This window comes from Pezoporus wallicus, unplaced genomic scaffold (genome assembly GCF_028554395.1).
Source record: "Pezoporus wallicus isolate ANWC-B61680 ecotype Strahan unplaced genomic scaffold, APGP_CSIRO_Pwel_v1 contig_1181, whole genome shotgun sequence".
NCBI lineage: Eukaryota > Metazoa > Chordata > Aves > Psittaciformes > Psittacidae > Pezoporus > Pezoporus wallicus.
Window position 1 is genome coordinate 6,332,737 of NW_026641428.1, and position 27,914 is coordinate 6,360,650.

General features: G+C 39.7%; 2 protein-coding genes across 7 annotated transcripts in view; both read right to left on the bottom strand.

Moving 5' to 3' along the window:
- Positions 1–4,345, bottom strand: part of CHN1 (chimerin 1) — a 103,594-nt gene extending 99,249 nt beyond the window's left edge. The window contains exons 1-2 of one of the 2 annotated variants that reach the window (XM_057423632.1): positions 4,245–4,345; positions 3,890–4,011 (exon numbers count right to left, since the gene is read on the bottom strand). In XM_057423632.1, the coding sequence (XP_057279615.1) occupies positions 3,890–4,011; positions 4,245–4,300 (178 nt within the window). In that variant the 5' untranslated portion in view covers positions 4,301–4,345. The remainder of the gene's footprint in view (positions 1–3,889; positions 4,012–4,244) is intronic. The other variant, XM_057423631.1, reaches the window with a different exon arrangement.
- Positions 4,346–20,813: 16,468 nt separating this feature from the next.
- The window catches only part of ATF2 (activating transcription factor 2), a 45,112-nt gene continuing 38,011 nt past the window's right edge, over positions 20,814–27,914 (bottom strand). For all 5 annotated transcript variants that reach the window (XM_057423880.1, XM_057423879.1, XM_057423876.1 and 2 more), the window contains 2 exons: positions 26,838–26,943; positions 20,814–23,472 (listed from right to left, as the gene is read on the bottom strand). In XM_057423880.1, the coding sequence (XP_057279863.1) occupies positions 23,246–23,472; positions 26,838–26,943 (333 nt within the window). In that variant the 3' untranslated portion in view covers positions 20,814–23,245. The remainder of the gene's footprint in view (positions 23,473–26,837; positions 26,944–27,914) is intronic.

A 27,914-nucleotide genomic window follows, 5' to 3' on the forward strand; every position in this document is an offset into this window, starting at 1 on the left:
CTTTTGTTTTTGTGGACAAACAGTCCACTGTTTTGTGGACAAAGACGTTTTTAAAATCCCCACCAACTCTTGGTAGGCAATTCATGAATATGGATATCAAATATATTGCATCTATTATTTGAAACAAACAGGATCAGGCAGCATTATCCCCCCCCCTCCCCCCCCCTCCCTTCTCAGATATCTTGACTCTCTTCCAGTCTTCTACCGATGTGGTCGTAGTACAGGATTTGCTTTCCTCTGTTAGATCAAACCTGCTTGGCCACTGGGACACAACTTCAATGTGCTGGTGAAACCTTATTTGCACTGGTCCAACAAAAAGTCATCGCATATGTAGGTGACTACCGGTGGTCATTTCTGCCACCGTAGCTTTGTGTAACTATGAACCCTATTGGGATGACACTTTTGCCTGAAGTAGCCAATGTGATTAGTAGGTAACAGAGGTACATTTTCAGCCAACAACTTCCACACTTTCCCATCTCTGATTGCTTCCCACAGAGGCTGCTCTCCTTCTCCATCTCTGTGGAGCAGCTAACCTCCTCTCTCTCACAACCAGCACCACACCTGGACTCATCAGCTGTACCACTGCTCTGTGGGAACATGGGCAGCCCCCTACCACCTTCCATAGAGCCAACAGTAAGCACAGGATAACTTAGAAGGTCATGACTGGGAGTGTATTTTAAAATAGCTAAGACTGAGAAAGCGAAGAGTCTTAAAATTTTCCTCCTTTTGCTTTAATGTTGCATCACAACCTGGACAATACACTGTAAGTGAAAAGGAATAAGAAGTCAGAAGGCACATACAGTCCAAGACTAACAGCCTTTTTCTGTGGCAGAAGCACTGTTGATACACCAGAAGCTCTTTTCTCCAACCAACTTTCCAAAGAGCCTCAAGGTGCCACCTCAAAGGTGCAAACTGCAGCTAGTGCTCCAGTGGCTACATGGTGCTGCCCCAAGGACAGCAGTGAAGAGCAACCTCCAACAGGAATGGGAACAACTCACAACCATTCTGCTAAGTAGAAGAAATAAGGCATACCTCACCTTTCAACTGCTCGACAACCACTTGTTTACTTTATTACAGAATCCACAACAATATTACCTAGATATCTAGTCCTGTCCCATTTTAGTAGTCTTTGGACTATGCACCAAAATAGCCATAAAACATTACCAAGAGCATGGAGAAAGCATGTTATGATATTTCCCATTCCCCTCATCTCTCCTGCTGTGCTCACACACATACACATATTAACTGAAAGGGACCCAGCAAACTTGGTGGATTTTCCCCTGAAGCTAACATGTCAATGTATCTCAAGTTTTACACACTTTATAGCACATCCTATTAGAAGCAGCCCCAGAACATGTGAAATCTGAATTTGGGTCAGTGTGATATACTATTATGGGTTATAAAAAAAAAAAAAACAAAAAACCAGCAATATTGAGCCTAGAATTTATGTGAATGAGCAGAACCAAAGCAAACACTTCCCTCAGGACTTGTTTGCTCAAGACAGTTTTACTGGTCTAAGATCGGTGTGAACTTAAAATAGTACAATTACAGCTGCTTAATCCCTCAAAACAGATAACACTAATTCAAGCACATTTATTCTGCCTTTCCCCAGATTTGCTGATATCGCTTCAGTAGGGTTTACATTGAAACAAATTAAAAAACATTCTTTTGTGAGTTACATTTTTACCGAGTTACTATGGGTCAGCTGCAGTGCAGTAACTTAAAATTCAACCATCCAATTCAGGCAGGCAGAATTCAAGATAAAGGCTGAAGGCTGCTCCTGAAGTTCAGAGGAAGCATATTGTGTTCCTTCTTTGTTATATGCCAAGAGACAAAGTGTGGCAAGCCAGCTCAGCTCAGAGGGGACACAGCAGCACAGTAAGCTGGGCTAACTCAACCATAAGTTAATCAAAGCCTCATCTGCAAACATACTGCATGTTTTCTGCATTCACACAAGTCCCACTCGCACTCTTGGATTTATAGTTCAAGATGTACTCTACAGCTTTCACAGTTATAAAAGGCACCACATTCATTTGTCGATACACATTAGCCTTATTTGTTGCATTGTTTTATTGTCACTTTGTGTTCTCTTAAAAGGGTGAAATCTAGAGGTTTTACCCTTGGCAGGGTATTGTTTAAAACCTACACACAGCAGGGTACGCCACTCTATCTTCTCTTTGCTCATTATCTTTTACATGTATCAATGTCATTTACTGTAAGAGACATGATAGCACACAAAACCATCTAATTCAATTTACTGTGTAATGCAAATTTATATTAATAGGAAATGTCAGTAAGTAGATAAAATACATGTGAATTAAAAAAAGAGTCACATAAGCTTAAAAAAAAAAAAACAAAGCCAAAACCCAAAAATCTAACAAACAAAACAGAAAACCAACAAAACATAACTCACCACAAAAGGAATCACACAACAACAACAAAGCCCACAACAACAGGTACCACAACAGGTACCTAAGGAATGCCACTTTATTTGAAAGCTGAAATTAAAATATTCTTAACTTTTGCAGCCAAATATTGTAACCACACATCAAGTACTCAGCATGGGAAACGTGTATTTTCAGTAGCCAAAAAATTTGATCTGTGGTAAGGGACAACTACAATATTACCTGTGTAACAACCTACACCTTTTAACAAGAAGTTACAATGATACAACGTAGAATGCACAGCAGTGTATTTTACAACAGTCAATTGCACTCTCTTTACTTTCACTTGTGCTGGTAAATTAGAGAGCTTGGTGCCCGCCTGAAAACGGGCCCTTGTACTTGCACCAATTCCTCCAGAAGAGCAGGGTTCACATGAACTCAGTAATAAGCTCAGGCCTACAATGACAGGCAGTTTACTGCACTGTGAACTATGATTTACCACCTTTTGCATCCTGAAAAACTCAGGCAGGAAATATAAATAACAGCATTGTAGCTGAATCAAATACCACACAGATTTTATCTATGGAGAACTACCTCACAGCACGTGCTTAAGTTTGTTTTTAGATGGGGCTTAATATTCCACAATAATATAACAGGTGTCAAGTTTTAAGAAATCACCATGAAAACCTTTTTATCCTTTTAAGAAACATACAAGCCTAAGAATGACAAGATGAATGAAAACAAATCATTTGTTTACACGGGAAGTAAAACTCACAGTCTAAACACAACAGACTTCATATCATCACTTAAACCTATCCACTAGAAATCACTTGTGGTGCGCAAGCTTCTTATGAGAAGAAGTATCCCTTATTATCCTGTCAATTCTGTACTGATGTTAGTCATGTCAATTTCTGTTTTCCTTTGCATTGTTCCATTTATCTAATGTTGCCAGATGCAGTTTGTAGCTTTTTCTTTTTCCCTACTGTAAAATTCAGCATATTAAGCGTAAGCAAGCTAAATAGCCTTACTTAAGAGAGCCCACATGTTCAACAGTTACAACTACAGTTTTCACACGCTGGTTCCCACTGCACTGTCTCGGGCTGCGGAGCAACCACAGTAACACTCCAGCCCCCCGAAACCGTCCTTTCAGGGATCTGTGCTATTAAACGCGATTACACGAACGCATCTAACCCTCACGGGCGATTAATCCGGTAGCCCGGCGCTCTCTCCCAGGAGAGCGGGAGTCCCAAGGCTTTCCCGCGCACCTCATCGGGCGAGCGGGGCTTGCGGAGGACACCGTAACTTTTATTTGCCCATCACTCCGGCTCACAGCCCGACCGGGCACCGCGGCAGCCCAGCCCGGGGCGCGTTATCCCCCAGGGCCGCTGCCGGGGCCCGGCCTGCGGCAGCCCTCCGGGCCGGCGCCCACGCCCAGGCGCTGCCGTGCGGCAGACAATGGGGGCCGGCAGCCCCGCACCCGCCAGGCTGAGACGACGGTTACTCACCGAACAAGGTCAGAGCCATCGCGGCGGCGGCAGCGGGGCGGGCCCGGGGGGCGGCGGAGGCAGTCCGGGCGGCGCGGGGCTGGCATTGGCACGGCAGCTCTCGCATCAGCGGCGGGGCGCGCCTGCAACACAAGTTGGGCGCGGGGCTGTCAGCGCGCCCCGCGGCACCGGCGGCCGCTGCCACTTGCTGCCGCGGGGCGGAGCGGAGCGGCGCGGCCGCAGCCCGCGGCGCAGGGGAGGGGAAGGCAAGGTAGGGGAGGGCAGGGCCGGTGGGTGGGGAGAGGAGGAAGGATGGCTGGGGACGCGCGGCAGCGGCGGGGAGCTCCCCGCTCCCGCCCCTCCCGGCCCTGCTCACGCTGCGGCCCGCCGCCTCGGGGAGCCATCTTGCGCCGCCACACGACCCGCCTTCATCCCGCCGCAGCCGGCGGGACGGTTCCCATGGCAACGCGGCCGGCCCGCCGGGGCACAAAGGGAAGCGCCGTCCCCCAGCCCGGGGCGGCCCGGGCAGTAGTGCCCTCGCGCGTACGACGGCACCGGCAGAGCTCGGCTCGTCCCTCGGGCAGCCGTCCCGGAGCGCTCCCCTCTCTGAGGGGATTCTCGGTGGGAAACAGCCCCCGGGGTGCTCCCCCATCAGGGTCGGCCTGTGCCTCTTCGGCCTCGGCTGCTCCTGCTTGGTTACAGGGAAGGACCAGCGGTCCTGAGAGAAACATGAGTTTGCTTTGAAGTGAGATGAAAATTCCCACTCGAAATGCCAGCGAGCACGAAGAGAGCAAAACTCGGGAATTACCCTCAAAATGCTTTTATGCGAGAAATTCCAGCTATCCCACCTGCTGTCATTTTTTTGCTGTCCAGGACTGTAAATTTCAGACCTAAAAGCATTTAATTGAAAAGACAACATCGTGCCCAGTGTAACTCATTCATACAGCTTGCATTTTTAACCGGAAAACAGATATTCAAAACAGAAGTTAGTAAGTACTCTGCAAACCTTGCCCAGCATAGCCAGGATAACCAGATTGCCTCATCTAGGAATACAGAAGTTTCTCACTTGCAAGTACTACTTTGCCTCTCGGATGCAAGCTGTGTGTGCTGAGAATTCAAATCCAGCCTGAGCAGGATCGACAGGAGCTGTTCACTCAAATTTAATCCATTTCAGCTGTGCAAACCCACAGCCTTCAGCAGAGGCTTTGGAGAACCAGCCAGGGCAAGCAGACTGTGCAGGTGGCTTTATGAACACCAGTCCCACCTTCACTTGGGTCCCTGCAGCGGCTGTCACAGCAATGTGTATGCTGTCAAGACAAGGGGTTTGCCATAGGATGCTCTGAAGGAAGAAGAGTATGCACGTAGGCTGCATCTACAGCCACTGCAATTAATGGCTCTGGTTGTGTGAGCACAGCTCAAGGTCAGCAAGTATCTAAAATACATTTTCTTTTAGCAAAACAGCTAAAACATAAAGGTTTGTCTGAAAAACAGATGGTTTATGTAGTTAGCTGCACACAGATTTTCATACTCTGAATTCTACCACCCTTCTTGTAAAGATCAAAAGGGAAAGATTGTGTGAGAAAGTTTTCAGTATCTTCAAATCTTGTTTAATACAACAAGGAAAACATGGGGGTTTGTTACGTCTGTCAAATATTTTAAACCATAGGGGTTTATGTTGATGCGTCTTGCTTAGTGTGCCAAATTAAAAAAAAAATAAACATATTATCCTAGAGTGATTTTTTCCTTCATTTTATTCCTTCCCAAATGAACTCCAGCATGATGGACCTGATTTCACAAAATATTTTCATTTTGCATGTATAAAGTGCAAGAGTTTATGGAGCTGCTGGACTACTGAGAAATAATATTTTAGTTGCAGGGCTAAAAGGAGGATAAAAATAGATGAAAATGATTTAAGCAAAAAAGCAACAGAAAGAACTCAGCCGTTCTGCCTACATGGCTTGACCTTTGTGTGCACAGAGGGTTTTGCTTTGCTTTTTTGGATCTTCACACAGATTTTTTTTTCTCTTACATTTCCTGGAATTAAATCCCAAGCTTTGACCCCAACTTCCTTCAATTAAATAGCCAGCTTTTACTCTTCCACTACACCAAAATGGTTATTGCTACCTACTGAACTGCACGTTTACATTAGAAACGTTTTCCTGCCCTGAGAGAGTAACACTTTTTCATAACAGGCATTATCAATACTAGAACTGTTAAGATCAGTCTGGGTTGGCCATTTCACAGCTGGTTACTAGAGCCGTGCTTTACTCTGCCAGTTTTGCAGCTGATCCAAGTTTTCAGACCAAACTGAGCTCAATCCTTGTTTCTGATTAGATTACTTTCTTGGTCTGGGAGGATGTTTTGGCCCGGGCTCCAGCAGCCTGCAGAGAACAGCAGCAGCAGCTTTTGGAAGTACTTCACCAGCAGGCTCGTACCCAGAGCTCTCAGCCAGCCCTTGCAGGTGTCGGCAGAAGGGAGAGCAAGGAGAGTGGGTGTGCACGATATGTACCATCTTACCCGATCCGATGGCAGCTCTGGGTTTTACAGAGGCTGGTAGCCTTAACGCAGCCGGAAGAAATCAAAGGTTTCACACCAGAAGAATAATTAACGCAAAGTTCACAAGGTGAAGGTCCCTTCCCTCCCACCCTGCTTTTTGAATGGACCTGAAGCCCTCACAGGTCCTCAAAGGAGATTTCTGTTTAACAACAACATTATCTTGAAATTACGTAATGCCTTATCAAGCAGCACATCTCAGTGCACCAGCAATAACAATGATTTAACTACAACCCTGGGAATTTCATTAGAAGTAGCTGGAGCTTATCAAGCACTAACCCTCCACTGCCTTGCATGGGGGTGAGGGGAGGAAATGTGGATGCTCTGGAGCAGCTAGCACAAAGCCCCAGCCTGGCCCTGTTCAGAGGGAGGGGTTGTTCTTCTGGAGAGACCCCTCTGCTCTTTTGAAGGGGAGAGCACAAAAGAGGACCCTTTTTGCATGACCTTGATCAAAATGGCAGCAAGGATGAGCTTGGTGTCTTGTTACTCTGCATCTTTAGCCCTTGAAAAGCCCTCCTTTTCAAAATCGGTTTGTTAGCATCACATACTATAGAAAAAGCACTATTGTGCTTGACACCTGGTAGGAATATTTGGGGTGTATTTACAAAGCGTACCTCAATAATAAAGTCTCCAGAAGACAAATGTATATCTAACACGCTGTTTTCTGGCCTGCTTGTTGTCCTTCAACAGGTTTCTTGCCTCATCTCCCAAGCCTCAAGGCTCTTTAAATACTGCAGTCAGTTACTACTGCTTCATTCTTCACATAAAATTTCATTAGTGGGATTTGGGGTTGGTTTCCAATGTTTGGGTTTTTTTCATTTTGGCCCCTCTCCTTTTGCTCCCCTGCTCTGGGTGCTGAGCACCACAGGAGCAGTGGCCCATTTTCCACAGTGGCTTTTCTTTTATCTGTCACCTTTGTCTGAGTGCCTGCTACAAAATTGCTTCTAATTACCTGACGTTTATTCTTCTATTCTTCAAACCTTAACTAATTCACTAATCATATAGTGATGAATGAGATTTTAAAATTAAACACTGACATCTTTAAGGATTTATACAGAACTGTAAAGGAAGGTTCCCAGATAGTAAATATGATGCTGTGTGAAGACAAAAAAAAAAACCCTACTATAAATTAAAGCTGGTCTGCATTAATAGGAAGCAGTAAAAATAAAGGCACAGTGAGATGTTACGTCATGAATAAGGGTAGCATCTTATCACAGTTAGTGTCTTCCTGCAACAGACCCCCTTGAAAACAGGGAAACAGCACTGTCATGTGCAGAATTTAATTTAGCTTCTGATGTGTAATTGCTGGGAGTCTGTGAGGCAGGCAGGGAGGTGGCCAAGCACTGCCCTACTGAGCAGATTCAGAGTTCACAGTATTTGTAATGGAATATTTACTCCTTGGGAAATGGCAGGGCAGATTTCTACCACTTGTTCAGTGAGGTAAATTCAATTATTCCAGCTAATTTAAAAGCCATCAATAAAAACTTTGATGACCAACTACCAAACTTGCTAGTTAATATTGGTATAGATGACAGCTATTTGAACGTAACATCAGACCTGTCACCAAACCCACAGTTGTCATTGCACTTTACCAGCATTTTGAGTAAACTTTCTCCCTTTAATGAAATAACTGACATTTGAGCTTATCTTTTAGATGCTGTTGCTGTTCATTATTAACGGCAATGTAATTTAAACACGGTATCACCCAATACTGTACAAGCATAGAGGGAGATAGAATCTCTGCATCACATACAGCAGTTATGAGCAACCTTTCCAAACAGTGTTTTACTGGGATCTATGTTTGGCTGTAATCAGTGGTATTTTTTTTTCTTTTATGTATAGGTACAGACATGCAAAGTAACAGTGACGGGAAGAATTTGCACATTGAACTTTATGATCTTTGCCAAAGAAAGTGAGATATGTGTAACTTACCCACCATGCCTTCTGTTTTAAATCACAACTACCACGTTAGAAATTCACATTTGGCATCCTATCCTGATCAATAGGAATTGCACTATATTCCATAACAGCTTACAGCAGTTTAGTACACAGTAGGTGATGTATATCAGTGAAATGAAAAATGGGCTTAACATGCCTGGTTTTGGTTCTCTGGGTCATGAGAAGATGCTTAACAGATATAGGTGACAACAACAACTTTTAGAGCCCGGTTGTTTTCTGGTTGCACTGAAAGTGAATGCCACAGGAGCTAAGGGGAAGTGGCACAGGAGCGCAATCTCAATTTTAAAGCTAAACTAAAGCTGGTTGCTTAACTTCTAAACAGTTTGCTGTGTTTAGACTGCTGTTATGAGGCATTATGCCATTTTTGAAAGGAACTGCATCAAAGGAAAAAAACTCCTCTTGCCTATGTTTCCTGAGCAAAGTCCTGTCTAAAATAAATCTTAAGAACTTTGATACTGTGGCTCACACTTAATTGGATTTGCAAGACATGCATAAATATGATGAGAATTACATCATGAACAGGCACCAAAGATAGGGTATAGTAGGTGCTATCTACCTATCTTGGCAAAATTACAAAATCCTGATCTTTGATGTAACTTCTATTAAAAAGAAAACCTGCACCTGAATTACTTTTCATAGCTAGCTCTTCCCATGCAACAATAAAGCCAGCAGCACTCTCTGCTTTAACACTGCTGACACAAGTAGGCTGAAGAACAGAAGATGCTGGGCTAGGTACATCTGAACGACACCTTCTTTTTCCCTGAATTGGTGGCTGCTTTTAGATTCTGGCAGCTGTTCTTGTTTTCATGTCAAGAACTATCTCATTCCTATTTTCTTCCAAGCTTTTGCCTTTACCTTATTATTCATTTAATAAACATCGCTGAACTCCTCTAATACTTTCAAACACAAATTTTCAGGCATTTCTGGCACTACAGTTGTGCCAAGGAAGGACTGATCTTTCCATCTCATCTCCTGCATGCCTGATGGTGGAGGCTGAAAAGGATTACAAAACAAAGTATGCTATATAGAAAGGGAAAAGCCAGAGCTACCCAAATTTCTTTTATGATCACTATCACATAGATGGCTAGATTTGACCAAAACTGAGACTTACCTTCTGTGAGCTTCCTGAGGTGCAAGAACACAAACAAGGTTCTGGTCATCCTCACACTCTCTGGGGATTGTGGTTGCTCAGGGTGTTGGGGTTTGTGCTGACACTCAGAGTGAGCAATTTCAAAATAGGCAAGTGAATAAAGTAGTTATAACTGCAGAAGGGCATTTGCAGCTGGTTTGAATATATTTCAACAACAGATTTTTTATGAGGTTTCCTATTACTCATGCGCACACTCACCAGCACATCCCATCAGCAGAGGCTTCTAATGCAAGATCAGTTATTAATAAAATTACCAAAATACTAAGAAATTTCAAAGTTGCTTGCACTTCAGCTCAGATGTAAGACCTACATACCCTAAGTTACATTTTTAAGAGTCCTGCATATGAAACACAATATGGTTTTGATTGCTTGTTTTATTAAGTGAAATGAACAGGCTAATTAAAGAAATTCCAGGAAGTTTCTGCTTTCTGTCTCCTAGGGACAAGCCTCAAGTATCAAAGGAGATAATACTGATGGCTATAAAACACCCAAATGTGTTTATACTGGCTGTAAAATGCAGCTTATAGCTTCTATTTAACTTTCATAATATTTCCTTTTTATACCATGCTTAGAAATACATATTAAGGAATTATTTGAAGTAGTCCTTGTATATATTTGGAAAAAATGGTAATTGGAAGTTAAAAAACAGAAGGCAAGCCATTGGCAAAATAGTCCTAGGAATAAACTGTTATGATTTCATCTATAAACACTCAAAGAAAGAGCAGGCTAGCTATCAGAAAAAAATCTGCAAGATACATCTAGTTCTGACTTCCGAGATGTCTTTAACCTTGAGTGGATGGTCTCCTATTTGGAGCCATAAGCTGTGCCACAGCATTGGTGGTGGGGCTTCTTCATGCAATCAGTTGAGGTTTCTAAACCCCTGAATGGCTTTGAAGAATTGCTAAAGAAATCAAACCTTCTCATAAGCAACCCAAACCTGCCATTCTGAAGTGCTATGTAGAACCCACGTGCTCTTAGTGCAATTATTTGATTTTCTAATACCAGAGCCTGACAGCGATTTCTGCGTTCTTAGAGAAGTCAATGTACATGTTACTGAAGCCAGTCAAACAAAATGATTTTCATGAGGGCATTAGTTATCCCATGCAACTTGCTTCTCAGAGTTCCATCTTCAAGGACACTTAGGGTTCTTTGAAAGATCATCCAAGTTTTAGAAACATTTAAAGGTATTATAAAGCTCAGTAATGTGCTTTATATGAACAAGGGTGTATGGACACTGGTAAGGCAAACTGCATCAGATTTGAAGCTGAATTTTACGTGATAGTTTAGAAAATGGACTATATGAATAAGAAGTGAACTTTGGTAATGTTCTGAGAATTTCCTGCTGTATAGACATACACAATCTAGTTATCAAACGCCTTTTTAGAAAGAATGACCTGAAGATACTCCTAAGTCCCAGTCTTGAAGTGTTGAGATAGCAGCAGCACTGGATAACTAATTTGCAGTTCAACAAATCTCTAAGAGATGTGTGTTTTCTTTCACCAGGAAGCTTTTTGAAGGAGAACATAAAACCTTCCAAACCAAACCAGAAACCACATGCACTAGTGATACCTTTCTGCTTTATTGCACTTACCACAGCTAACTCTGCAGCAGGCAGGTAATGGCACCAGGGTGCAAAAAGCAGCATAGAATAACCTTGGAAATATCTTTCAAGACCAGCATTATCTCTTCAGGATCATAGAGAGATGACATTAACCAAAGCAACTTCAAAGAGCTCAAGGAGATTAAAGATTTTCCTCTTAATGATTCTAAAGTGTTATTGAAGGGATCAATAGCTTTTCCTGTTAAACAAGCTGTTCAAATCAAGTATTCCTGGGGAGGAGATAAACAAATCCTGGAAGTAATAGTGAGATTTAATTAAGATTTGAGATTTTCTCTATTCATTAATTGATCTGCCAGTCTTACAATAGTTTTAGTGAGTATTAAGTTTACAACAATAAGATTCCTTATGAAAGGACAAAATCACTTGATTCCTTCTGAGCCAAACCCCATAACTTACTATATGGCTCACACAAAAAGAAATCTCTTTTCTGTACCTGATGTCACTGTTTTCTTCTGGGAGAGGAGGGGAAAGGAAAGGGGAAAACAAAATTATTTCTCCTTTCTTTAACAATAAAATAATTGCATCCCATGGTTGTGCACATTTGCTTATTGTTAACCAAGACACGTGGAAAGCCCCTCGACACAGCAGAACTGAATTAGTAGATATCCAGGTTCTAAACTGGCAATGCCAGAGATAATTAACAAGACTTGGCGACTTCTCAGCTGTACATGCAGCAGGTTTAAATGAAATCAGGGATCATTCAACTGATCTTGCAGTCTGGCATGTACATCACTACATTGGATCTAGAATTCAACCTCATGTATTCAGTTGTAAAGTCATGCAAATTCCCATTCAAACACATATATAGGAAACTAATTCCTGGTTTAGCCCTTCCACAATTCAGTTCTGTGGTAGAAATGTGACACTAATGCTTTCAGCCTGTGCAAATGGAGTGACTTCAGAATTCAGAGTTCATCTGCAGCAGCAAGTCACTGATAAGATGAGCAGTTTCCAAATACTTTGTTGTTGTTGTCGTCATTTTATCTTAAACCCCAATAAGTCAAGGAAATAGGTGTTGAAAAGATGCAACTAAGCGAAGCTCTTGGGCAAACACTGTACAGTGGGGCTGTGTGGGCTGCAGCAAAGTTTCCACTGCCAATTTGCTGCTTGTTCTTAGACAACAGCTTCTTGGGTTCATGTCGTGGTTTAAACCCAGTCAGGTAACTCGTTCACTCACTCCCCCCTTCTTTCCCTCCCCCTACTACCAGGGGGACGGAGAGGAGAATCGAAAAGAATGCAACTCCCACGGGTTGAGATAAGAACAGTTTAGTAACTAAGGTATAACACAAATCACTACTGCTACCACCAATAATAATAATGATAAAGGAAATAACAAGGGAACAGAATACATCACCTCACCACCAGCCAACCGATAACTCATCCCCCAAGCCCGACCAAGCCCCAACCCATACCTCCTCCAACCCTGCAGTCTCCCAGGCCTTCCGGCTAACTCCCAGTTACCTCCTGGGCATGACGTGCTGTGGTATGGAATACATCTTTGGCTAGCTTGGGTCAGGTGTCCTGTCTCTGCTTCCTCCTGGCTTCCCCTCCTCCCTGGCAGAGCATGAGGCTCACAAAGTCCTTGGCCAAACCAAAACATCATTGTTATCAGCTCTGTTCCCAAGCCGAAAGTCAAAACACAGCACTTCACCAGCTACCAAGAAGGAGAAAAATGACTGCTACTGCTGAACCCAGGACAGTTCACCAAGGGAAAACTGCTCCTTTCTGCTCCCAGATGTATTTTTAAGAAATTGTATTTTTAAGAAAAATGTGTTTTAAACTGTTTTAAGTTAACATGGAAGTAAGAAATCCAATTCCTTATTCTCTGAGAGTATGCAAATCAAAAGCAGTAGTCCAGATTATCATGTTGCACAGCATTACAATGAATTTTCTCTTTATAGCGTATAATCATCACTCATATAAAGACAAAAATCCCCATTAAAAGTAGCATTGCCTGTGCCCTGTTCAGCTCTTTGAAGGAATGAAAAATGTGTTGGCGCTATATACTGAAGCACATTTGTATTTAGTTTGATAGCGGTAGAAAACATGGATGCAAAGTTCAGATGGATCATTACTAATCAGTCTGTTTTTACTATGCTTTCTCCTTTCTTTCAAGGTTTGATCACATGGCCACTTGCTCTTCAGATTTCTTTTCTTTCCTGTGTGCCCAACAGAACACCATTCTTCTGCCTGTGAAGTATCACTCTCTTCAAAGCATCCTGCTGCTCTGAAAATCTGAGAGTGAAGGGCAGGTGCAGCCCCAACGCCTGCGAGACTGCAGTTGGTACTTGGAGAAAGCCACTATTGTAGCTTTAAGGAATTGTCCCACATCTAGAGATTTCCTCATGTATTTTTAGCTAGGACAAACAAGGCAGATCTCTTGATGGTTTCCAGAGTGTATTTGCCAACACTCCCCAAACCCTTCGTGTTCTAACTACCTAAACATGCTTCCATAACAAGTTACTACCACCTAAACCATTGCTACTCTAGTCCTGTTTCTGCTCCCTCCTCTTTCTTTGCAGCTGCCCTGGCTGATGCCCAAGCAATGCCTGGGTAGATAACCAGCATTCTGGAGGGCCAGATGAGTGCAGGAGTGCCAGCGCATCACAGGAAGGGAAGCAAGCAGTGAAGTTCACAGCAGGGTAAACTCTCAGATGACCTGTTTGATGAGCTGTGCTGCGATGGCCCTTGTTAGTCAGGCTCTTTGCTGCAGTTTACTTCAAATATCATACAAAACAAGAATCAAAATGAAGGATTTATTTATCCATCCAAAAACTTCTTCACAGCCCATCAAACTGATGTCATGCCATCTTCATTGACTTCTACAGTAACATCAACAGGACAGATAAGATTTCTGCATCTCAGAGACCCTCAATCTGATTGCAGCTCTGGCAACCAGCGCAGCAAGCATCTTTCAATGGAACAGGGTAACATGGACCAGTAGATGGAGAAATTCAAAGAGTGCATGGAAAAAGCAGGCCCATAAACAACAACAAAATCCATATCACAATCTCAAAACAACAGAAAGATGACACACTGCAGAGCTTGCTTCAGTCAGCTCTGTATATAAAGCCAGAGTACCTCTATCAGTAGTTGATGTCTCCTATTCCCAGTTTACATTGATAAGTAAATTTAAGTGTAGTTGCAGGCATTTATTATTTGTTCTCTCTGTACAAGCAAAGTCTGTTAGACAGCTCTAGAAGCCAGTTTATGGCAGTTGCCTTTTGGGGCATCTAATTCTAGAGACCAAATTTTAGTTTTGATATGTTTTTTATTTAGAGTTTATATTCTTCTGTAAGGAGTTGAGTAGGCAAATAGTGCTATGAAAAGGCTTATACCATTCTCTGTGAGTTAATTAGAAGAGCAGAGGGAATAGATTCCCTTTAGCTCCTTGGAGAATGACAAACCAGAGGGAAAAGCTTCCTACCAGCAGAGTCAGTGAAGCAGAGGTGGCTTACAGCAATTTTCAGCAATTTCAGCACCAGCCAAATTAACATTTGTGGATTTTATTATGAGGAAACAGTACAGTGCAGCCTGCCAGTGGTGCATGAAAGTTTGTTCAATGGGGAAAACACTACCTGTGCAAGGCCCACAGCAGAGGACGGGCTGGCGTGCTCAAGCAGTGGGGCAGCAGACAGTATGGCATCCCAGCTGATACACACACAGACCTCGGGGAGCTGTTCTTTTCGCCAACCTCTCTATCTTCCTCTCTCAAGAGCTTAATGTACTGTAAAACGTAGAATAACAGGAAAACAAATATATGAAAACTTCGTGTCAATATAAAAAAAAAAAAAGTATTTGCCCAAAGTATTCAGCATTTATTTACCACTAGATGGCATTTTGTTCCTGAGAAATTAGAAACTCCCAGGCTTCAAATTACTTGCTACAGACAGCAGGAAGCAGTAGGAAATGGAATTACTTACCTCACTTGGTTAATAATTTATTATCCATTGTCTTGTGTAAAGCAAGATATCTCTAACACAAGACACTTTGCAAATATAGAAATTCCCTTCATTTAACTATAGTTTGTGACTCTTCGACCCTCTGCTCAGTAGGTCAATAGGCAGGGGTTTGAGCTGCAGTCAGCACTTACCAAAAATCTTTTCCACACTTTAAAATGAAAGACAAATGTAGGCCATTTGAGCATTTGTAGACTTGGAGCATGCCATGGAAATCTGCCAGAAATGCCTTGCTCCAGTAACTGTACACAGTATTTCCTGTGTTATTTTTGGATTAACTCTTAATACAGATTGCAGTACAAACATAATTCCTGTTCAGGAAAAGAGCTGTTACAATTTGATTATTAAATAATTATTAAATAATAATTCCATAACATTCACTTCTGAATGTTACACTTTGCACAGGTTCATTTTCATTTCACCTTGTGCAAGCTATGTCAAATGCCTTAAATAAATATACTTAATTTAATTTTGCATGTATGGAAATATACACAATATTATGAGAATATTTTTTCATTAGATCATCATAAGTACTACTCTTCTGAGCATGTAGCTGCTTGTTTAACAGTTCATTGCAGCAAAATTCAGCAATGAGAATTACTGACATCACTTAATTTCTCACTGAAATTCTGAGAGAAAAAAAAAACAACATCCCCCCCAAAAAACAGAACAGAGACCAAAAGTTGCAAGTACGCTCTTTGAAAAGCAGTTAAGTTTTGTGTGTAATATAAAACCAGAATATACTGCATTGTATACGTAATATACCAACATGCTTCCGAAATACATTACTTTCAAGTGTTTTTTAACATAGGTTTTTTAATGCACATAAATTCTAGGTCTCACGTGAAGGTCTCTTGCTTTTAACAGGTCTTCACCTCCACTGGTAACAGCAGCAGCAACTGCCGCTAGCTGCAGACAAGGGCAGAATGGCTCTTGGTAGATATACAAGCTGTCAATATCTTTCAGGGTGGAGGATTACAGCAGCACTCAAATAACATATAAACACAATATAATGGATTCTGAGCACTTGAACTGCAAAATTGAGCAAATATTCAAGAAGAAAGCTTCCCTGCTTAGGCTCAACTACAGTAATGCTCTAGGTATGACAGTGACTTCTGAGAAGTAACTTTGGGCCTTAGAAAGAAATACCATGTTGAATTAGAAGGAAAAAAGAGCGCTCATCACTGGGTCAGAATGCACAGAAAGTTTGTGCACCGCTCAAGTTTTCTTTGACTAAATTATATCTACTGACAGAAGCATTGAATGGTGATTAGCAGCTGGCTAAATCAGATCCTGCTCTCATACTTTCTTGGGTAAGCCTCATTATAGAAGGAATCTGACTTCACTAGGGAAAAATTAATCTGCCCCTCTTCATAAAACAGGCTCAACTTTCTTTGAAGTTGTTACTGTAGGGAAGCTGCTGTGCTTTAAGTCAAGTATTTTAAGAATTGGTGTGCTGCTAAATTTGAAGTGGCTTTGGTTTAGTAAGTGTATACGTGCACTTTTAAATTTAATTTAGTCTAATAACCTTCTCCAGCAACGTGAGCTGGACTGAAATAAATCCATAGGCATGGCAAAACAGAACTTTATAATGCCTTACTATTTGTGTCTATAACAATCTAACTCTGCCAAAGTGGTGACATTTTCTTGGGTAGACAAGATCCACAGGGTTTCATGCACCCTCAGAAACACGCCTGGGTGTCTGGCATATTATAAAGGGCAGTTACATTAAGCATGGGGCTGTGCCCTTATCCCATAGCTGAAAACAACACAATCTAAACTAGATGTGGAGATACAAGAGCAGGTAAAGATCATCCATTTCTTTCCCAAAACAAAAGGACTTTGCCAGACATTTGGAACAACGAAAAGGCCAAAGTCTGTGTAACGAAACTGGCACTTACGTTTTAAAGAGGCTGTAGAAAGGAAGCATCCAAGTCAGTGTAACGTGTTTCCATCCCAAGGAAGCCAGTGCTGGGCCATATGATTGGCAGAAGTGACAAATACAACTGTGCTGACAACTAAGAAACAGCAAACCACACAACTGTGTGGTGACTGGAAAAAAAAGCTCAAAGACCTATGGTCAGCAACCTTCTTACACAGCATTCAAGAGAGCGCTGCATAATTTATCGAAGAAAAGAGAGTTAAGGCCTATTAGAATCAGAGCTCTGAAAACTTTGGGTAAACAGAGATGGCACAAAGAAATTTTTATATACTCACACATACGTGAAAGTCATAAATTGTAAACTTAATAGCTTCAGATTCGTTAAATATTCAGCAAAATGATCAAGCGCTCAAAATGTTCCTATCATCCAGTGAAATATACAGCATCTGTTCGGCATTTACAAGGATTATCTATTTTTTTTCAGCAAAAATCATTAGCCCTTTAAAGCAATTCTGCTGAAAGGGAGGACAGAAAGCTGAAATATTAGCCTTTTGCTTGTTTTGAAATCATAACCGTGCTGACTATAAAGCTTGTTGGCATTTTATAGGCAGCTGGAATGACTGCACTATACATTATATCACCTTTAAGAGTATCTTTCTCAACACAGAGTTATGAATAACAGGATGTTTATACTACTTACCTCAAGTGAGACCAAAACATTCCTACCATCACTGTAAACATTTTGAAGAAATAGATCATCACAGAACGCATCTTTGTGTCACAGAGAGTGTCAGAGAAGAGAGCTCGTATAATTGAGCAGTGAAGCACAGCACCTTCCAGTTCAAGCGAGCAGTGGGCAAATGATGCAGAGTTTTTTTCTCTCAGTTTCATCTTCTCAGTTTATTCAGAAAGGCAATTTCTTTTGTTTGCTGCTAAAGCAGAGGGCTCGCTCTCTCTTTGCTTGTCTCCCTTTTCTCCTGATCAGAATCCTACATGTAGGACATGGATGTAATTTCCCATCTTATTTTTAAACATTAACAAATTAGTGGGCTTTTTGAAATCCTTCGGTTTCTAGAATGCATCAAAGACAGTATTTTTGCCTTCTGTAATGGCTTAGAACAAGTGATTCAGCTAAAGGAAATACTATTTATGTACCATGCCAAAACAGGCTTGCAGTGAAAAAAGAGTGGTCACCTCTTAGGCAGTGGGGAAAAAAAACCCAGACATCAGCCATACAGGTACCTATACACCCCTGTCAGACTTGCATTCATTGCATGCAATCAACCTGGGGGCAGACGGTATTAAATAGAGTTGTAAGAGATCATGTTTGTGCTTTGAAATATTAAGCTAGCCATAGGCGAGTTAGGCAGGAACCTGGTTACCAGCCATTCTGTTCTTCTGAAGGTATCTGTGGGACAGTGCACTCACACTCACCTCGGCACTGACAGATCTCCCTAAGCGAGAGAGCACTGTCCTTTAAGCTCATTAAGTGTAAGCCACAGTGGTTACAAATACTGCCTGCTCTCTATTCTACTTTGTTTCTGCTATTGGTATTAAAACCAAACAAGCACAAGTTTCTAGAAGCATGACGCCTTTTCTTAGCTTCAGGCTGCTTTCTTTTATGCTTGTTACAATTTCAAATTGGTCTATGCAACTGATTTAAGTCAGTTTAAAGTCTCTTCACCTATGGATTAAAAATAACAAGCACACTTGAATAATGATTCACAGCACTTTTCTGATTAACCATTAATTCCCAGATTAAATTTTGGGAAAATATATTATAGTTTGTTTATTAAAAAATTTAAGAACCTTCTCTCCCCTCCCTCCTCTTCCCCCAAAATGAATAGGAAAATGCTTGGAACAACATACACCCTAATTATAAAAACATTAATAGAAGAGGGATAGAGACATTGACCAAGGCTTGAAATAATTACACAAATTGAATCAAGTTTGTGTGCCTTGTTATTCTATTGACAGCCATGTCATTAGATGATAACTAACCCCAACACCTAGGAAGTTAGAAACTCTATTCAAAGATACATTACCCTTTGCAGAATTCCGAAGCCATCAGCATACAACCTGCACTCATTAGTCGGGCAGTCCATCTGTAAGGAAATCTTTTGTAACGCTAAAAAACCCATACTGGAGATTCGGCTTATCCTTCCAGACCTAAATATGTATTTTGTAATGTATCTTGTTCTAGGCAGATGTAAAAATCAGGATTTCACAAGCTTCTTGTCTCTATTTTAGCTGGAGATGACAAAGTACACAGCAGGCAGAAATTCCTTCCCTAACTACTAAGTTCTTAAAATGAATGTTTGCTATAGAGTTAATGCAACCAAGGGGGAGGCAATATGCAAAAAGAAGAAATTCCACACTAAATATAGATAAGCACTTTCAGGGGCTCATCACGCAAAGAAAAATATTTTGAAATGGAAGAAAGTGAAGAACAAAGAAGGTCAAGATCTCAAATTCCATGGGGGGAAAAAACGCAAGTAATATTAAAATATAAAATTAAAAGGATGGGACACTTAGTACTGTGTAAAACTTGAAAATCCAAGTTATTTCATGATAGTGTCATCTGGACCTACCCTACACAGAATTATACAAGATGGGGTTAAATAAATCATACCTGTATCATTGTTGATACAATGGTTAAAAATAAACGTGAAAGAAAAGACTGCCATAAGCTTACACTCTGTTCTGCAATGTAAATGAATGCAGTTCAAATTATTTCTCTGCTGAGGGAAGCAACAGGCAGCATATAAACGCAAACAACCTTCATTAGACACATTGTCATGAGTATATTAATCATGTCAAGAAGCATTGCTGAGGTTTTCTTCTGTGCAATTTAACATACCTTACTTTATTAGGATGCACTTAATTTCACTGTTTTCTCCTCATTATCATTTATGATGACCAATTAAAATGTTTGTGTCTGTCTCTAAGCAAATTACTTCTGCAATTCAGGTACCTGAAATCACTGCTCATCCAACACTTGTGTCCCCTTGTTCCATCAGTGTAATATCTTTCTTTGCCCAGCCTCTATTAGCGTTTTAAAGACAAAAAGCTTACTTGGATTGGATATAGGTGGAAAAACAGGTCTTTTTACAGCGCAGACATTTAAAAGTGGGTTTCCCTCTCCTCTCCCCCCAAGATGCACTGTTATACAGCCTTCATGGTCTTTTCCTTGGGGGAACAAGCATTAACTCATGTAGGCAGAAAAAGAACACAGTGAAGCAATGGATGCCTTGGGCATTATTCTCATTCTGGGCTTAAAGATGTGTGCAGCTCAACTTTGATTTCCTTTGGTCAACACATACAATAAATGCAAGTGCACAGCAACTTCACCCTTTTTGTTTCTCCAAAGCCTCCAGATCAGGGCTCTGTCAAGAGCTTTTTCAAATGATGATACAACAGAAATGTGCTTCTCCGTATCTTTCCAACATCTGTAAACAAACCCAAAGCATTTTCAGTGTTCTCAAAAATCAAGCGCGAGGGCATTTTTTCTTCTCAACCTCTCACAATACAACAGTGAGCAGTTCCTCTGCCAATACCTGTTATTTCCTGGCTTCATGTATATTAAGGTAAGATGAAGATATCTGGAAGTTAGCTGAAAATTCAGAAGGGGCTGGAGCTCACTGCAGAGAAATGGAATCTGGCTTATTTTCTAAAGAAAAGTATGTGTTCAAGTTTACGTAACATTACTTTGATGTCATAGTAACGACTTCCAGGAAAACACTGATAATTGCAAGGATGAAGAAACACCTGAAGACAGTGCTGCCTTTTAGAACAATTACGATTTCATTAAAATAGGAACATAACTTAAAGATAGATTTTATTCTCTTTGATGGTTTACTCATGCAAACTGCACATAAAAGAAAACAGTACAGTTTGTGAAACGTGTCAAATGTAAAGACCCAAAATGCTAAGTACAGAAGTAGTGTGACATACGTCTCGAAACGGAATCCATGGTAGTACGACTAATAACTTTTGTCTATTTGCTGAACACAGATTTTAATGGTTCTTTTTCCAGCCCCACTGTTAAAGTCATTAACTGTTTACATGTCTCCTATACACGTATGTAGACTTATTTTACAAGCGCGACAGTTTTGTTATAAAAAAACCTCCACTTATATAAATATGATTTAAAAGCCTTTGTGTTTAGGAGAGCAAATTATAATATAATCAACGAGGCCTTATCTAGTCCACCAAAACTACAATGAAAAGTGACTGTATAGCTTTCTTGCAGAATTCACATTTTGTGCCTTTGTAACTAATTTCCTTCTCACAAGAGGTCCACTGTACTTCACCATCCTGGAAACACTCAGTAACTGTTACAGCTTTTTATCTTGCAATTGGGAAAGTAAGACTTTTAAACACATGAGGTTATCAACTCAACTTTCTTAGTTTTAAAATACAAAATATTTAGAATCCCTATTATTTTCATGCTTAAAGCCCTGCAATGATACATATATGACTTAGATACTTCTTTGTCCAGTTTTCATTATAGCATGGTTGTATATATATTGCAGAAATTATGATTTTCCTGTGGATCAATTACATTTTTAGATTTCAAACTGAATCAAATAGAAACTTGATGGCACTGACACTTAAAAACACATAGTATAGTGTGGAGAAGGAAGAGCAAATGAATTACATAACCCATTATAAATGCATTAAATCTTTGTTATATACATAATGGAATCCTGCTTTACTGCCAGTTGCTACTATGCATCTGTTTTTGCTATTATACAAAGTTTTCCGACCTGAAAGCACACATCTACTTTTTTTAAACAACTTAATCTATTGTAAAATATTGTACTGTATTTTGAACATGATTACAGAATCAAAATAGATAATGGCACATTTAAAAAACTCAGTATCCTACAGATGATTGGATAATGAGAAAAAGTGTACCTACAATCATCTCATCAGAAACAAACTACATCATGGAATGTTAGTTATCCAAGTTCGCACAGTAAATAACATTTTAAAACTGCAATCACCTATCAGCCAGCATCACATTGAAGGCATCTTTAAACATTCAAGCAAAAGACTGCTGGCATTAACTACTGAACCATTCTCACGCACACACCACACACACCACATTATAATTACATTGTTTCCAAGATACGGTAGATACTGATTTTTTTTTGTTGTTTTTCAGGTTTTTTTTTCCACAAGAAAGGTATCAAAATTTTTGCTACTAAAAGATGACAGTGCTTACACAAGAATTAAGTACAAGTTAGCTTGCAAATACAAGACAATGACAAAAAAAAGTCTTGAGTTGTCTGAAGAAGTATTTTAGGCTTTTCTGGCATCCAAAACCATGAGTAAACTCCTTAATCTGCGACTCAAAAATCCACAAAATATCAACCTACTCTGGAATACCAAGTATTCCACATTAGATAACCCTGTATTTTACAATATGCTTACTGGTTTCAGCCTAGCAACAAAGGGTAATTATAGATATCTATTCTGACTGGAGAAATAAAGCTCTCCTCCCCCCAGAATGAAAGTGTTGGAGGGGAAAAAAAACCAAAACCAAACACCTGACATCAATAATGAAAAAAAAAGATCAAATTTATTTAGTAATGATCCTCACCTAGGATAGGTATGTGCATAAGAGTACTGTATCTCATATACTGTACTGGCCCTATGAAACAAATTAAAACCCTCAACGGTTAAAAAGCCAACCAAAAAGCTATACATAAAACAGCCCAAACGGTTTTCCCCCAATGTTCTTCCTCTCAATGTGCAAAACAACAAAAAGGCAAAAAGACTAAAAGCAAATTTACTGTTACTGTCTTTCTCTTGCCTAGTGCTTTATGACCTTGCTAACGTTACAAAGTCAATAGGGACTATGCAGAACTTTGGTATAAAAATGTCACATAATATTACTATCACAGTCATGGGGATGACCTTTAGTAAATTCACCCCAATGTTTGTTGAAATAATATCAAATTAAAAATGAAATAAACCACATTGTACTGTACACACACTTTACACATTAAGCACAAAAAATAACTAGTAAAACTAATACAAAAAAAAAAATAGTCTTTTGCAAAGAGACCAGAACTGGTGTTCTGTCTCATCTTCACCTGCCAATTGTTAAAGCCAAATTTAAGTTGGAGTTTTAAAAATGAATAATTTTAAGCTACAATTTCTCCTAGATGGAGACTGGTCTTTTGTTGATTTCCCTTTAAAGTCACAAATGTGTATCTAAAACTGATGCAATGCAAGTTTTTAATCAACTTCCTGAAGGCTGTGACTGGGAGGGAGGTGCCATGACGATCTGGGAAAGCACCGGCTCCGTGCTCTGGTCCGCCATCTGGGTGAGAACGGAGGTGGCCACTGCTTCTGCCTTGGAAGTTGAGCTTACACCATTGGAAGTGCTGACTGAACTGTGCTGAATAGCTTCCGTGTGGGGACTGCTTGGCACTGATATGTCTTCCGAACTGTCGTCTTTATCTGCAGCTGAAGAAGAAAAATTAACTGATTTTTTCCCCTGGAATGCAGCCCACCATATCCCACATAACAGCAATCACCCCCCTAAATAATTCAAATTCTCAGTGTAACAGCACAAATTGCAAAACAATCTTATTTTCATTTTTAGAAGAAAATACTACTTTGTAAGCAAAAAAATATGGACTGCGGTATGGAATATTCAAGAAAGAGCATTTTCACATCTTCAAAGTCAGGGTTAAAATAGCCTGATTTCTTGCCTAGTGAATCAGCTGGTGGGTGCCATATTTAATTCTAATGATGACTGCTCATGTCAATAAAAACAAGTTATAGATTAAAAATGCTACCAGATTTCTTGGTTCTATATGAACTGGCACTCAATTTTTAATACACGCAAGCGCCAATTCAGTTAACCCTATTCAACAGGCTTTCATCTTTGCTACACCTCTATCAAAACCTACAAGATCTCATGCAAAAAAACCAAGTAAGAAGGAACACATGCAAACTTCGTTAACAACAGAAAATCTAGCGCCATTTCCTGAAAAATACTGCATTACTGACACTAGCATATTGTTTCCCCCAGTCAGAATGAAATGGCAGTAAGTAGGACAACATGTATTGAATACAGTCTCCCCACTATAACACCTGCTCCTCCTCTTCAGAGCTGTTGTTTTTCTCCTATGAATCTCATTCTTCTTATTATCCTACTTTTGCTGATCCCCAATTTCCTTGTTGGCCAAATTCTTAGACTCAAGAACAAGGGTTAGTTTTAAATGCCACAAGCCTGAGATAGAGAGGAAGTGAAATAGATCATTAACTTTCAGCTATTGAAGAAAGGTCTTCCATTGTTCTGCATCCCTTAATATACACGTTAACTCAAAAGACATGTCTGTAATAATATCACAATGGAAAGGAACATGGGAAAGATTTCTCCTATACATGGTACTTCCACATGCACAGCCCCCTCCCCGCCCCCTAATGTTTAAAGATGCATTCAGAACCAATAGCATCCTTCTTTGGGAAATAAAAAAGTTTAAATACTCATTTTTTCTGATTTCTCTGTCCTAATGATACCCTCTTTTGAAGCAGGCACCATACTTTTTCAATAAGGAAAATATCCCAAGAACAATTTTTGACAAAGAAAGGGGTATCTGCACTGTTGTGCTTTTTTCACTTGACCTGAGACAAAAACATGACTGTGAAATCCAAAAGATCTTAAAAGATATGTAAAAGTGCCAAAAATACCCTGAAAAGCAATAGACTATTTGTGCCTACTGAAGTGCACAATACATGAAACCCCATTAGATTGTGGACTTAGCTGTTAAAACACAATCTGCATAGTATGAGCTAGCACTTTCTCAGCAGTGCACAATATTCAGCACTGCAGGAGCCCTGTAAGCTGGTGCCTTCAATTTCTTCCACAGACAGACTGTTAAACCACTCAATAAATTTTTGAAGCAATTCAACTTAGATTAGTTGATGAACATAATGTTTATTTAAAAATACTTTCTATGAACACCATTTTCATGAACATATTAACTGAAATCATTTCCCCCCCCTCATAAATTGTACTGTGGTAAGTCACTTAGCCTACATGCTTTCCTAACAATATTCACACAGAGATAATCGGACAAAATCCTTTCAGAGGGATGGCATTACAACTATCATTCATGTTGAACTTTTATTTTCAAGAAACTAGATGAGCTATGCTTCCAATCTCCTTGCTTACTACCATTTTTTTTCTAAAATGTAGGCTTTTTCAGTTTTTTAGTTCTTACTAATTTGGCATTCTTTAGTAAATTAGAAACATTACAGTTCTTTTCTGAGGACAGAAAATAAGCATTAATAAGCAGGCCAATTGTCAAATCTTCAATGAAGAAATCCTTAGCATGCAATTAGTTTGCCGCTCCAAGACTTAGGTTTAAATATTTTGCATGCCAATTCAGGAGCACACATCCTCTAACATCAAAATGCAAGAAATCTACAGTTTTTGTTGCTTTGAAAACCTTGCATGCATAATGTTATCCCCTAGTAGCTTCCGTATGAAATTATGTTGTTCTGTCAGATGGGAGCCATAATGGCCTCATCCCTGCAGCAATCATTGTTAATATAAATCCCAAACATATTTCTATACTGTTCCAATTTACTCCAAGATGCTATTTTCCGTCTTGTCAAAATGACTGGAGATCAAAGGACCAAGATTTATAAGCTCAAAACTGACAAAATCAGTATTCTAAATATATATGGCAATAGAGAATTGCTAAATCTCACGAATCTTTTAAATTAAAAAATATTGCCCATTCTGATGAAATTGCTTACAATGACTACAAGTAAAGATGGTGGCCATTAACTTTTATCGCAAGCACCTGAGGATCCGTTTGCATGCAATACAAAATGTTCCTTTATTCTCCCGAATTACTGACACTGGCAAATTAAAATGAAGTGGCTACATATGGCAGAAACAATCTTCACATTTACAAATATCTTGAAATATCACTAAATCATAAAAATGAAAGCTGTGGGTTATATATTATGAATGTTGCCTAATGCATTCCCAGCTCAGTTATTTGTAACAAATTTGTGTACAATGGACAAAATTGGCCATTTATTCTACAGCACCAGCAGCTGGTTCTGCCACTGTGTATCATATCCAAAAAGGAAGTTGCAAGTCAGGGAAGCATAATTAACCTTTAAAATGCTGGAAGGATGAAAAAAAAAGAAAAAAAAAAATCAAATGAGCAACTTTAAGTAAAAATTTACATTAAAAACAAACCATGCTGCTTAAACTCCTGTTATTCCCTTCAGCGTTAGAACTGCTTTTTACAATACCCTGTTTACAGAAAAGTAGTCACCTAATGTGGAAATCAAAACAAGCTAGAAGACATTGTACAGTAGGAGCCCTGAACCTGCATCTTATTATTTTAACGGCTTGTCTGATCCTGGATGTAACGGTAAATGAGGACAGCTGTTACATTACCTCTACCAAAATCTCATTACAATGAAGAAAAAAAAACCCACAAGGACCTTTCACTGTACTAAGCTAAGATAAAGTATAAAAAAAATGGTTTATCATGTGCTTTTAATACTTAAATTGCATTTTCCAAAGCAGGTGTAGTAACCAATAGTCCTTAAATGCTAATTATCACATGCCTTTATTAAACCAACATAAAACCACAACATTTCAACTGAAAGGACTTAAAATATATTTCTAAATATCACATACACATTTTTGTCTTCCAATAGCCTTTGAGATTTTTTAAAAAATATCTTTAACATTATATTAGAACTGCACTTCTCAATTTTAATGTTCATTCAGTTCACTTTGGCAGTATTTCATTGATGCAGCCTAAGGCTATAGGTAATGGAACATTACTCACTATGATAGCCAGATTTCTTCTGCATGGCGGTTACAGGGCAATCTTTATGAGCCAGAAGAAGCTGTTTCAGCTGTGCCACTTCATTTCTCAGCAGGGTGACTTCATTCTAAAGGAGAAGAAAGTTACGCACTTTACCAGGCTCAAACGACACACATTTTGAAGGTAAGTATTAAGTTTTATAGGATTTTCAGTTGTTCATTTAGGGGTAGATAAAACACAGGAAGTTTCCATTTGGCATATATTGCAAAAAGTATACATTTCTTTTATCTCAGAATATGTAAACATAGCTGAAACCTGGCAAACTTTATTTTATGATTTTCTTAAACTAGGAAATGCTTTTTCTGGAAAATACAACATATGTTTTTCAGTTTGCAGATGCAGAGTCTACACATAGTCTCATTCACATGATCCAGCTCCTGTAAGATTCTTCTGCAAAGTTTTGTGATGAATCCTCATCAGAGTAAACCTATATTTAACTACCCACATTTTAACAGATGCCACAGCCAACATTAAAAAAGGTAAAAAATAAATAATCAGCCAACGCAGAATGATTTTGGCGATTATATTTGTACTTGGTCTTTGAAAATGTCATGTACTGGAAAGTAATTTAGTAAAAGTTCGTTGATTTCCAGATCAGTTTTTGCTTTGGCACCCATACATAAACATGTTGTATGAAGGAATCCCTTGATAATACTGACAAAATCCTGAAATGTCAGTTTATGTCACTAAAGCAGAATGTAATCTAGGAGACAGCACCTGCAGAAGCTAGTGACTGGGTTTATTTCCAGGCTGTGCCTTTCCACTACTGGGCGACCTTCAGCAAGGTCATTTTACTTCTTTGCGCTGCTATTTCCTCATTTGTAAAATGGAAGACAGTGATACTCACCTCTCCCATAAAGCAGTTTGATATCTATAGATGAGAAGTGCTATATAACTACATCATATGTGACAACCCAAATTAAGAAGGGAATGGCATTTTGACAGACCCGTTTTCACTTTAAATAGTAGAAAAATTGTTTACGTATCCACAGAATCAAGTTATCTGTAATGCTCTGTGATCCCCTTCTCTTGTCACAA